The sequence below is a fragment of the Limulus polyphemus genome, unplaced genomic scaffold, assembly GCF_000517525.1.
Source record: "Limulus polyphemus unplaced genomic scaffold, Limulus_polyphemus-2.1.2 Scaffold1613, whole genome shotgun sequence".
Classification (NCBI taxonomy): domain Eukaryota; kingdom Metazoa; phylum Arthropoda; class Merostomata; order Xiphosura; family Limulidae; genus Limulus; species Limulus polyphemus.
This window is the reverse complement of record NW_013667223.1, coordinates 147,462-161,575: the sequence shown is the minus strand read 5'-3', so window position 1 is coordinate 161,575 and position 14,114 is coordinate 147,462. Positions and strand designations below refer to the sequence as shown.

At 32.6% G+C, this 14,114-nt stretch overlaps 1 protein-coding gene across 2 annotated transcripts in view; it reads left to right on the top strand.

The window, feature by feature from the left end:
• Positions 1–14,114, top strand: part of LOC111086989 (cation channel sperm-associated protein subunit gamma 2-like) — a 100,323-nt gene that overhangs the window by 83,209 nt on the left and 3,000 nt on the right. Inside the window, exons 5-8 of one of the 2 annotated variants that reach the window (XM_022391994.1) lie at positions 2,342–2,425; positions 4,462–4,554; positions 8,977–9,082; positions 9,902–10,069. In XM_022391994.1, the coding sequence (XP_022247702.1) occupies positions 2,342–2,425; positions 4,462–4,554; positions 8,977–9,082; positions 9,902–10,069 (451 nt within the window). The remainder of the gene's footprint in view (positions 1–2,341; positions 2,426–4,461; positions 4,555–8,976; positions 9,083–9,901; positions 10,070–14,114) is intronic. The other variant, XM_022391993.1, reaches the window with a different exon arrangement.

Genomic DNA, 14,114 nt, shown 5'->3' with positions numbered 1-14,114 from the left:
CCCTGTAAGTCATACAAGATCACAGGAAATGCCCCTTCCTGACCATAATTACAAGCTTTAGAGAAACAAGAAAATCAAACAAAAAAAGAAGCCCATTTAAAATAGAATCTGTAAAAAATCCTAATTATGACACAGAAATGTAATTTTATAACTTAGTCTGTAGTATTCCAAACCACTCATATCTAACAGACAACTATCAAGAGTTGCACTAAAAAATAGATACAGAAAGCAAAAGAAGAAGATTTGAAGACTTGTGAAAACAAGATTAATATTCATTTCTAACACACAAAAAGTGAAGATGTTGGGTTCTCACTTTATACTATTGCACACTAGTCTCTGAATTCTTAGAGTAACTAATCTAACTGCTAGAGCAAGCTCAAAAAGCAGCAGTTTCATTGAAAAAAGGACAAAATAGTTGTGTTCTTTCTCAGACAAAAGTCCTGGAGCAGTATCTCACCATCCCAGATTACCAACATCAATGACCATTTTCATTACATACATCCAAGGGGAGTTTAACTCCCAGTATCTACTGATTTATACTAATCTCTGTACCACTCCTCCACTTGGATGTGGTTCGGATGCCAGGATAATAATGAGAAAAAGTATGGTCTAGAAAATATGAGTGTTTTTCAAAATAGTCACTATTGTATCCACTATGGTATACATCTATCCTGATAACGAGGATTAATGCAAACCTACAACTATTTACACCTATTTCATTCTAGCTTGGAAATGTATAAAAGAGCCTTAAACGAAGAATACAAATAAGTTAACATGCAAGGTATATATTTGTAGAGAAGCTCTTACTTTAATATTGTCAATTCATTGTAGGACCAAAATTTGTTTTACATAAATTTTAATACAATTTCAGCAAAGATGTATATAAAAACATGTCAGCTAAATTCAGAACATCTTTATGAAAACTATGAAGAATGTACTTTTTTTTAAGTTATAGAAGCATAAAACATAGCAGTTTCCCATCTGCTACATGTCTATTTTGCTTCAATGTTATTTTTAATTTGTTAGAGACTCCTAATAACAGATAAACAAGTGTATGGAAAAAAAGATAAAACTAGCTGATGAACAATTTTCACTAACTGCTGCAGTGCAGAATTTAATACTGTTATTACCAAATGTTGCAATTAGCTAAAACACTTCAGGCTGACTTTGTGGTGTGATTAAGATTAATTTGAGGTATAAAACAATAATATTTAGACAGCTTAGAGTAATTGTTAGCATTTCAAAGCTTACAGAGAAGAAAAAAAGGTGGAAACTGTACCAGGAAGTATAACTAACACAGTTCTAGGATAGACATGTCATTTAAACCTGACATTTTTGAATATGTCTTTTTCAAGGATTCACTGCATGACAGACTACAAGTTTTGTTTAATATTCAAAGGACAGTGACTGAAAAGGACACAGTGGAGCAATATATCACCATGGTGTGACAATAAGAAAAATAATAGTTGAACACAGAAATTTGCCAGAGCCATGTACAATATCATGGAATTAAGCATAAATATGCAATGTTATTAATAAATATTTTTGAGCACTTTGTGAAAACTTTAATTACATAGACCAGATAAAATAAACTTAGGCAACATATAAATATAGCTTATTTCTACATAAATTTGCAATCGCTGGAGCATATAAAAAATTATAAGTCCTGTTAGCATGTACAAAAATGTGTGTGCACATCAAATCATTCTAGATTGGAAATGTATAAAAGAGCCTTAAATGAAGAATATAAATAAGTTAGCATGCAAGGTATATATTTGTCGAGAAGCTCTTAGTTTAATATTGTCAATTCACAGTAGGAGTGAAACTTGTTTTACATAAATTCCAATACAATTTCAGCAAAGATGTATATAGAAACATATACCTAATATATATATGTAGAATATCCAAATATATTTAAGTAACTTCTAAGATACCAAAACTAGAAACCTTATAGAAATATTCAAGATGCGTGTATATAGTTAAGAGTGATTTTTATGTGCATACTAAATGAAGTAAAGAAAAATCATTACCAGATGCATTATTTGATTATGTATTAATAATAGCATAGATAAAACAGCAGCTTCACATTTTCATTTGTGCATGTATTATAGTTGATGATTTTGAGTATTTGATGTTACAAACTAGGAGATTAAATTCATTTCTATTTAGATGTAAGTATTAAATTAATAATGTTTTTAAAAACATTAAGAAACAGCTTAAAAAATAAGCCTTCATGCATGTACCACATGGGCAGTTGTAGAAATAAGTAGTACATACTGGTACTCCTACAAGAAGAACATTTGAAGAGTGGAAGATGTATGATTTTTGCTTGTGTTTGTAGGGCTTCTGGATCACTTATATGGAGTGCTGTCGAAGACCATACCAGTAAAATTCCAGTGTTTAATCATACACATAATTCTATCAGGTATGGTTTCTTAGTTTATAAACTGAAATAGTCTATGCAAAATATAATCCACCACAGTTAAACTAGTATAAAAGCTGATTTTATAGCTGAAGGACTGTAACTTGACACTACAACTGCTGTTGAGTTTTAAAATTGCTATTATATGTTACAGCCATTATTGAATACCACAGATGCTACTAGATGTCATAACTGTTACTAGATATCCAGTGCTACCAGTTATCAAATTCTCCATTAGATCTTATGGCTGAATTGAGCTGTTTGTTTGTAATTAATCACAAAGCTACACAATGGGCTATCTGTGCTATGCCCACCACGGGTATTGAAACCCAGATTCTAGTGTTAGAATTGAGCTGTTAATAGAGATTAAAGCTTTTTCTCTGTTTGTGTGGTATAAAACTGCAATGGGTTGAGTACATTATATTAAAGCGATTTTGAATATGCACATCAGCAAGTTATGTAGCAACCACTGCCAATATAAAGTTATGGTAGAATGGAATGTATCAAAACTATATTTTGACATTGTTTGGCATTTCATAGGTAATGTCATCGAAAGTTTATAATTTTTGGGAAGGGTATGTAACAGCCTATTCTGATACAAAATATTCATACATACAGATCATAAGAATACATTAAGATCAGAAAGTTTTGGGAATTTAATATTTCCAAGATGGGGATACCCCTTAAACTTAATGACATTGGAAAACAAAAGAATATGGACCATTCTGGCCATGGTAAGCACAATTTTTTAAATGGTGCGAATCCGTGAACATAAAGATCAGAAGTAAAAGCCATCCACTTACCCCAGGAAACAGTATGCAACATAATGAAAAAGGATACTCATATGAAAAAGTGACACAAGTCATGTGTGCAGAAGATGTTTCCACAACATGCCTGTTCAACTTTTGCATACCTCAAACATCTGGAGAAAAATAAAATAAAACAGACATTTATGTTACTTCATACAAAGGCATATTAATCAAGTTATTTGATGCATCACTTATGGATTTCTGTGTTGAAACAGGCACTAGGAAATCATCATCCTCATACAATAGATGGATTATGGAAAGGTTTTAGGAAGGATTGGCATGGTTTGGACAAGACAGCCTTATGAAGGAACCTTTTGCAATGAAAACTACATTGCTAGGCTATTGTCAAGATGCACAGTTATCACAGTGTGAGGCTAAAAAATCGTTTTTCGATAACATATTTAATCTCCTTATATAACAATAACTGACATAGCATACATGGATATGCTAAATGTTTTTTATATTCTCCATTAAAAGAAATTATCAGTGTTACAAATTATAAATTGAACAGGATAGATGTGGGTAAGACTTAGAGATATTCTATTCTAATAAATATTTTATATTTTTTTCTTTACTGTTTCTTGGTAGTCTGATAATTGGCTAGTATATTTATATTATTTTTACCAGGAAGGTATAATGTTTGGTTTTTGTGAAGTTCCTAAAAAAATATGTGAAATACAATATGTTAGATATGTAAAAGTTTAAGCTATAAATTGGTAAATATAAATCTGAATAATCATAATTAAAAGCATTCATATAAAAATACAATGAACTTGAATACCAAAAGCTGGAGCCAAGTACAAGTTATATGTGACTTATGATGTGATTCATCTAATTGAAACCTTTTTTTTTCTTTGGTATTTCTTTTTAATGATTACGAACAAAAAAGTTTTACAAATTTTTGGGAAAGATATAAAATTCTGAATTAAAATGTATTTAAAAACTTGCTATTTGTTATTACATGTATACTTGGAGCAGTGGTATAATCAAGATTTGGAGGTTGGGGGTGGGAAAATTGTCAAAGACATTAATAAATATGAGGGAGAAGGAAATTATTTCAGAAGAGATTGCCATTTCATTAAAATAATTGCAAACAAAGCTTCTGACCAGTTTTTGTTTCTCTGTAATTAGGCTTTCTTACACTTTATCTTTTTACTTAAGTCATTACAGTGCTTTACCAGCTGCTAATTTTTTTTGTCTATTTATATTTCTGCCATTCAATGTATACAGCTGGCTTTGTCAACCCAAATCTCCATGTGGTATTATCTCACCAAAGAACTTTAGGTCACCAACATACCAGTTTGTAATGGAAGTATCAAATAAGTAAGTATCATAATGGGTTATATTAAGACAACTCAATATTTCAAGATCAAAAAGCTCCAGATCATTAATTTTCTCTACTTAATCCGTGATTATCTTGAAAGTATCTAATGTGATATCAAAAGCAGATCTAGCTATGTAGAGGAGACTGAGAATGCTATTGTAACATACAAAGCATTATTCTTTGTTAACTTTAATGACTTTAGAGGTATGCTGTGATATTTAACATGCCAACTACTATTCTTTCATTAGAATATTAATTGAGAACATATTTTTATTATTTTATTAAAATAACTCCAGTAAAAGAAACTTTCTCTATATTCTCAGTGTTTTTATTATGGGTGCCTCAGTATTTGTAATGATAAACTTCTGATGAAGCCCTAAGGCAAAATATTGAGTATTAAAGAAAGTTTCCTTTTTTTACTGGAGTTGTCTTAAAATAATCAAAGGTATATGTTACAAAAAATAATTAAGATAACATTTCAGACAATCCAAAATACAAATTATTTGAAAAGTCTATTGTCATACTTAAAGCTTCAATTTTGTATGGTTAAATTAAGTACTTGAGAGTAGGGATTTTAATATATAGTAAGTTGTAGCAACAGAAAATTGAGAAACAAACTGTTTTAATTTTGTTCATTCAAGTTTAATTTAGAAGCTATTGTTCTGCTGTGTAAAAGTTCAGTTATTGTTAACATAAGGTAAATAAATGAGCAATTATTTGGCTAATGTCCAATATACTTCAGTTTAGATAAGTGAGGATTAATTATGAAGTATTTACTTTGATATCTAAAAGCTTCAGTTTAGTTCAATTAATTGGATTGTAACTAACAAATATTTATTGTAGAATTCAAAACTTACAGTATCTTTATTTAATAGAAAAGTAAAAAAGTACATTTTATAAAATAAAAAGAATTAAGTCTTGTTTAATTAACAAAAATTCATTTTGGCATATTTATTGTAAGTTATAAGGTTGGTTTAATTAACTTAATATTAATAATTGAGGCTTCAATTTTACTTATCTAAATAAATTTTCAAACATTTTTATTGTATTGTGCAATGGATTGTGGAAGTGAGCTCCAAGATAGTTTTAAGATGGGATTTGGATAAACCACTAATCAGGTTATTATTAAATTACAAATTGGAGAACCAAATATTAACTGTTTCCTTATAGCTAAATATTTTATTCTGGTGTAAAAACTGCATTTTAGTTTCCCACTGTTCATGATTCATATATTTGTATACATGTGAAGACTATAAAATAAAACACTATCATTGAAGATTGAACTCACAAATATATGGAATTGTCAATGAAAACACATCAGTATTCTTTACTGTAATTTATAAGATGTTAATTTTATTTTAGAATCAGAAGAATAAATAAGAATTGTGTGTGATGTTGTTAACTTACATTTTTTTTATCATATTTGAGGTTTCAATTGAACTAACTGAAGATTTTTTATAAGTTTTTTTATGACATTTAGGGCTTCACTTTTGTGTGATCAACAAAAAATTATTTTAAAAATATATATTGAGATATTTCAGGCTTCCATGTTTCTAATTTAAGGAAAAAATAGGTGAGCAGTTCCATTAGTGCTGTGCAGTAGCATAACTACAAATATAATTATAGTTACGATTCTGGCTTATTTATATTGTTAATTTAACAGAATAGTGCAGCCACCCTTTAGTTCAAACAAATTAAATTGTATGTCTCTTCCCTTGTCAGCAATTCTTAAGTGTTTTAGACCCTTTTGGCTTGGACCACCCTCACAATTGTGGGAGCATACTTATGCCACTGGTGCTGTATAAAACTTTTATTTATTTCTCCAACTGAAGATTGTGAAGCTCTCAAGTTGAGATATGTAAAGCCTAAGTATTGTATCGACAGCAGAAGTCACGTGATGCTGGGAGCATGCTTGCTGGAGTTTCTAGAAGGATCATGACTTATCGTGGAACCTCGCAAATGTCCCAGTGTTTGCTAGATGCCCTCTTTTTTAGTATATAAGCCTGGCGAGTAAAACCGGTGCGATAGATAGGCAGATAGATCGAAGAGATAGATAGATAATTGAGTCAAGCGAACAGTAGGCACTGTAAGTAAAGTGTGTGAATCAGTGTGATTTATAGCGTGTGTTATAAAGGTTGTTAAGTTTAAAGTGAGGGTGGAAATTTTATGTATTACAAAGTTGTATCGAGATAGAAGTTGTATCGCTTAAGTCACTCGGAAAGAATTTTTACCAGAAATTATCAAACAAGCAGGTATGCAACGGTATTATCATGTGAGGTGGATTTGAAATTTTAATATGTAAATATTTAAACTTCTTTAGTTATCCAAAAGTAAATGAGAAATCCCTATTGTGAAGTATAAGTCTTCAACATGGATGAATGGTTTTGAATTTTTGGTGGAAAATCTGTTATGGTTATGAATTTTTCAAAATGTTTCTTGAAAACCCTTTACTTTGTTATGTGAAACTTCACTTTTGTTTAGTTTCCTGATGAGTGTTTTAGAAGTGTTTATTTTTCTTAACTAGATAAAGTTCAAGAAATAGTTCTTTAGATATGTCATTCAACTCACATTTTACTTACCTTAAAGAAAGAAAGAATGAAAGAACCATAGATGAAAAAAATATCTGTGCCAAAAAACTTACTTGCATTTTAATATTCCTCTGATTTGTTGATTGTAATTAATATCTATTATTATTTTTCTGAATGATTTCTTCACCACTAATATTCAAATAATAAATTGAAGTGCTGAATTAATTATTTTCAGCTAGTGTGCAATCTTTATATATGTGAGATATGTTTTGCAAAATTACTAAAAACTTCAAGACTTTTAACAATTTTGAATTAACTTCGAATACTTGTTTTTGTAGTTCTGCAGTGTTACCTATTTCAAAATTTACAAAAGAATCATAGAACACAAAATATGTAGCTTTATAAAACTGGGCAACATTAATTAACTGAGTCACAGATTAATATATGGTTCCCAAATTTTCATCTTGCCATTTCTGGACATGGCCAGGTAGTTAGGATGTTTGACTCGCAATATGTGGGTCGCGGGTTCAAATTTCCATCACACAAAGCATACTCGCCCTTTCAGCCATGGGGGTCATTATAATGTGATGGTCAATCGCACTATTCGTTGGTACAAGAGTAGTCCAAGAGTTGGCGGTGGGGGGTGGTGACTAGCTGCCTTCCCTCTAGTCTTACACTGCTAAATTAGGGACGGCTAGCACAGATAACAAACAAACCATTTCTGGACACTTCTTTGCAATGCCACATTTTCTGTAGACTAACATGAAACATTGTGAGCCTAATTTGAATTAAATCTAAGCGTTCTTGGTGAAAAAAGAAATGTTGGATACAAGAAAATGTCCTACCCTTTAAAACTTCTCATACCATGAGGCTCTTAGCAACAAACGGCAGTAAGAACAGAGTGTGAAATACACATCATTTTATTGCAGTACATGTTGAGTTGAATGCTATGAAATGAGCATAACAAATTAAACAGTACTAGTAACCAAGCTGTTTTGTAAACCCTAAGACCATACAAAAAAGAAAATTTAAGTAAATAGATAATTTAACATTTTTGGATGTTAGGTATTTAACACAGTTCAGGATCCTAGGTAATAGGGAGTCATAAATTTATATAAACAGCAAAAACAAAATTAAGTTTAACTAATTCTTAAGAATAATAAGATTATAATTAAATACATGATTTTTAATGTAAAATACCCTAAAAGGAGGTGAAGGTATTATCACAAAGTTTGTTTAATTTTAAACAATTTTCTTATTTCTTATATAATTTACATTTTGATGCATATATGTCAATATTACAATATCAAAGTAGTAGAAGCTCTTATGGTATCCAACAGTTACTGCAGAAGAGAGAAAACATTCTAAGTGCTCTTTCCTGGAAAATAAGGTGCAAAATTAAACAGCTGATATATCATGGCTCATCTATTTAAAGATAATTGAAAGCATTGAATAAATATTTGTCCTTTATTATAATTAGTTGTAATTGGAAGTTTTTTATGACAGTTACATTATAAGTAACATACTTGATGGAATAGGTGGTTGTTTTGTTTTGTGTCTTTACTATATACACATAAGATTTTTTTCTTTAATTCCTTGCAGATTTCAAAAGAGTATATGAGTAATATTAAAAACATTGCCAATTGTATAAAAGTCACTGTTTAATGGAATTTAAAGGAAAATTAAACAACATCTTGTCTATTAATAAAAAAGGCTTAGTATATACTGATTATCCTTTGGAAGCAAAATTCTGTGTGTATTTTCCTAATGATATAATTGTTATGACTAATATATGTTGGCTAACTTATTCAGAAAAAATGTAGTATTTTAAGCATGTATTTAGATATGTGTGTATATATACACATATTAATTTTTCTTTGGGTGGATTTAAAGAGATGTTGATGCAGACCATACAAACTGTGAGTTTACCATACGGTTTGTGGTCCAAGTACATGGGATTTCATTAAGCTTGCTTCAAGGATCATTCACAACTATACTGGTATGTTATAATTTTGTGATATGAATACCAATTTCACTGAGGTGACATAGTTTCAAATGGAATATCTACTTTTATAAGTATCATTAATGATTAATAATTTAAAAAGAAAAATTATAATTCTAGAGTAAATGATGTTATCATTACCCCTTGAAGGTAGCTTTCTTACAGACATTTGGTGTTCCTCTTAAAAGCTTAAGTACAGGGTGAAACAGGAATTACCAGCCAATAATATATAAATGATAAATATTACAGTTGGAACCTCACTGTATTTAGAACTTGGTATGTCTATTAAAACACTGCATTAAAAACAATCAAACAAGTAAAGAAAAAAATTTTCAAAAAAGAAGTAAGTGTGGGGATGGCTAATATCATTCCTTCAATAACAATCCAAACAAGATAGTAGGGATGGTATTTGCATCATCACTACATAATAGCACAGGCACACAGTGTAGTAGAATGTTAACAGACAAAAACAGGATAAATTAAACTCAATTGTGATTGAATAGTTATATATATTTCTATATGTTAATCCTTGCCTGTGCTATCATGTAGGGATGATGCAAATGTCATCCCTATTCTTGTTTTGCATTGTTTTTGAAGGATAGATATTAGCTTTCCCTACATTTACTTTCTTTTTGAAAAGTTCTTTTTATACTTGTATATGTAGAAGAGTTTTATTAATTTTCTCACTTTTCCCTAGTAATGATACATTTATAACTATAAACTTGCTTATGTATTCTTTGAATGTTTTGAATGAGTGTAAATGAGGATACAGAAAGAGGATATTGTTAATGCCATTTTTCTGTCCAAAACTTTCAGACAACTTCTGTTATTCTTACTATTCTGTTGGCACTGAGTTCTTACTGCCTCTGGAATGACCATTATGTGTGGAACAAATTTGAATTGTGGTGGATAGCAAAGAAAAATAGTATATCTTTTTTGAACCGAAAAGCAAGACAAGAGCAGTTGGAGACACAAGTTCGAGGTGTGGGTTACATAAAAAATCTTAAATACCACTACAGTGTAGATTACGCGTAATAATGTTACCATTAGTTAGGTATAAAAGATTTTGTTTGTTTTTTAAAATATATTTGCAATAAGATTATTAAGAGAAAACAATTTCACAGATCTTAACTTCTTTTCATATGACAACCCCTCCCTCCCAGGCACCATTCTAGTAACCTTCCTCTGAACCATTTCCAACAATTTAATGTCTTTCCTAAGGTAAGAAGCCAAAGACTGAACGCAATACTCCAAATGTGGGGTAACCTGTGACTTATACAATGAAATTATAACCGTTTTAGGCTTGTATTCAATCTTTCTTTAGATACAACTTAAAATCATATTTGTCCTACCACTAGCATCAGCACACTGCTGGAATGGGTTACGAGACTGATCAACCACTACACCAAGATGCCTTTTTTCAAAAACATACTTACCCCTCTCACACTAAAGTTATTACTCAACTACTAGAGTTTCTAAGCAATGGTCTGTTTTTTTCTCACTTGCTTCAGCCTTTTATTCCTCACTTAATTACCCTTGGCAATATCTATCTCGTGACACTCTCCACCTAGGTCAATGCCCACTCTATCTTGGTACTGTATATAAGCACCTTCTTTATATAATATTCAGATAACAGTTTTTCTCAATAAAGTGTCTACTAATAGGTTTCTGTGGAGTACTACTGTTGGAGATACTTTGAGCATTCTTCATGTTACCTATTTGATTTTCATAAAAAACAAAAGACTTTTTGTTTGGCAAGCCAATTTACAGCATGAATTCCCAGATTAATGTATCTGGTATGGAGGCAAATCAGGTCTCTCCTATCCTACCTCTAATATGTAGCATTGTTCATGAATTGGGGAGGTTGCTCTTGGTTGAGGCTGTCTACGACCTTACTTGTAGTGAGATGGAGACATATATTCGGTGCAGTGGTGTTTCTCTGGGGGACTCTGAGACTGCACTTGTGGGCTATCTTGGACATTCTGGAGAGATCCATCTTTTCATTGGTGCCTCACTTCAGGGATGGGGTGCATATCTCAAGGGTTAGGAATTTCAGGGTCTATGGACAAGACGAAGCTTCCCTCCGAATCAGTGTTTTAGAACTTCTTGCTGTTCAAAGGGTGATGTCACAAGGTCTGGAATTATTGATGGACAAAGTCATCATGTTTCACTCCAACAATTCTATGGTAGTGTCTCACATGCCCTTTGATCCAGGTCTCTCTGTTTTTTTATTTTTGGATCTGCTTTATTGGGCCCACTCCCATCATATCATCCTACTAGCTTGCCATGTTACGGAGTGATGGATTTGGTGATGGATCAGTTGTGTTGACCCAATTGGATTCTCCCAATTGAATGGATGCTTTATCAAGGGTTTTTCCATTGGATTTGCTCTCGGTTTGGGACACTGATTATCAATGCATTTGTCATTCTTTGGAACAATCAACTACCAGCATTTTGGTCTCTGTTACCTCATCCTCAGGCATTGCAATAGAGGCATTCAGTCAGCACTGATGGGATTGCACCTATATGCCTACCCACTGATTCGTCTGCTACCCAAAGTCCTAGCAATGTTGTGTTCTGTTGGTTACACTGGATTGGCCAGCTCAACCCATGGTTCTGCTTCTGTGGTATCTTCAGGAGTGCCCACCTCTTCCACTTGGTCTTTAATTGTTTCTGTTGAGGCAGCCACGATCCAATATCTTACACCTATCCATCCCAGAGCTCAAGCTTCATGCACGGGAATTATGCAGTCCTTTGCATGGCATCAGGGTTTAACTTCTAAAGTTGCTATGTACCTGTCTTGGTCTCTGCATCATCCTATGATAGATATTTATCATTGCAAATGGCACTCATATTGACAATGGTGTATTGTGAGGAGGTAGGACCTACTTCATCCATACATGCCAACAATAGCTCAGTTTTTGACCTGGCTCTTTAACAAGGGTTTTGATTCTTCCACAATCACCCTGTATAAGGTGGCCTTCTTGGCTACCTTTAGATACTTGAAGACGCAGAAATTATTTTAGTACCCAGTGCTCTCTAGCCTCTTCAAGTCATTTCAGGTCCTTCATCCAAAATGACCCTTTTAGTTACCTAACTGGGATATAAAGGTGGCATTACATGCTCTTTCTCGACATTTGTTTTAGGCCTTAGCATCATGTACCATGTATCATCTTTGTCTTAAGGTTTATTGTTTCTTGCTACTGGCCTGTAGACATTGCCAGTCAGAGTTGTTAGCACTGTATGTGCACAGGATGCTTTGTCATTCTACCTATGTCCTTCTATACCCAGACAGGACTTTCTTACCTGAGACACTGGTATAAATAAATCTTTTTCACCGATTCACTACTCACTTCTGTGACAGATCGGATCCCAATTGTTTGTTATGTCCAGGTTGCCCGCACTAAAGCTTTTTGAGGTGATAGACAATGGCTTTTTAATCATTGTTACACTTCAGTTTCCCGGGATTTATCCCAGTATATCTTGACGAGGTGGGAATGTAAATTGATCCACATTGCTTATTCTTGGCTCTCTTTGGGGGCGAGGAGACTTCTATGAGTTACATCTAATCAGATTCGTCAAATTTCTATGTCTTTAGTAGCCTGGTTGAATTGCCCAATGGAGGACATCGTGTGGGCTGGTGTGTGGACATCCCCCTATACTTTTGTCTCACATTACTTGCATGATCTGGCAATATCTTCATCTTAGGGTTTTTGACTACCCCCTGTAGCTATATTAACCTCATCTGCTTGATTATACAGAGGGGTGAGTATTTTCATTACTAATTTTGTCTCTTCCTTCCTTTACAGAGTCCCTTACCCCTATTTTCACAGGATCCCACTCTTTGATTAGTGTTGCCCTGTTAGGTGTGCTTTTATCAAACCAAATCTGCACTAGCAACCACTAACACAATATACTTTATCTGGGTTGCAACAGGCTCTGTAGAAATGAGGTGTTCCATAAGACCACTTAGAAGTAAACCAGATGGTATTAGTGGACCACCATTCATGGACTGTCATGAATAAAGCATAAGGAAACCCTGCCAATCCCTGTCGATCAGTTGATTTCATAAAGTGGGGTCAGTTATCTTTTAAAAATTTAGAGAACTTGGTTCACATATTGCACTATTTCCCAGGCACCATTCCTCAGAGCTCGCCAATGTGCATTACTCCCTCTGCTGTATTCTACTAGTCACTTCCAGTTTCCAGTCATTGGGGTGGTGAACAGAAGTTATTTCTCCAGAATGTTCGAGTAACTTTATTCCACTCTTGGAGAAGAAGATGAAGTTGGGGACCCTCCTACCCGAGACCCTGGATGTTGTTGTTTTTCAGTTGTCAGTAGGAGCAGCACTATCGTATGCAGGAGCCTACTTTTAATTGGGTCAGTCTCGAAAAAGTGACAATATTATCTGAAGAAGGTGCTTGTATATAGTACCAATATAGAGTGACATAGGTGAAGAGTGTCATGAGACAGATATTTCCAAAGGCAATTAAGTGGAAAATAAAAGGCAAGTGAGAAAAAATCAGACCAATGCTTAGATGGGCAAAGGAAAAGAAATCCTAGCTGTTAATTAATAGCTGTAGTGTCGGAGGAGGTAAATATTATTGGAAATACCTTTTTGATTTAAGAAAATGTTAACTTTCATAACACTATTAATGTTATTATCATCCAAATTATACTTATAATTCAAATTATGATAACAATTGGATATACAAGACTGTTCACCTTAAAAGTTATTAATTAGTTTATTTAGTGATCTGATATTTAATGATTATTTAGTTTTTATAAATGGGAGTATTTAAAGTTATTTATTCCAAAATAGATAGTTATGACAAGTTTCATTACATAACTGTACGAGTCGCATGTTGTGAATGTAGTTTAATTGTTGTAGTAGGCTTTTGCAATATTGTTGACATCATCTTACTCAAAGCTTCTAACTTATTCTCATTATGTTTGATATTGTTGTTACTAGAGGGCTAGATATTTCTAGATTTTTCTGTTATGTGTTAGAAATACATGCAGATACAGA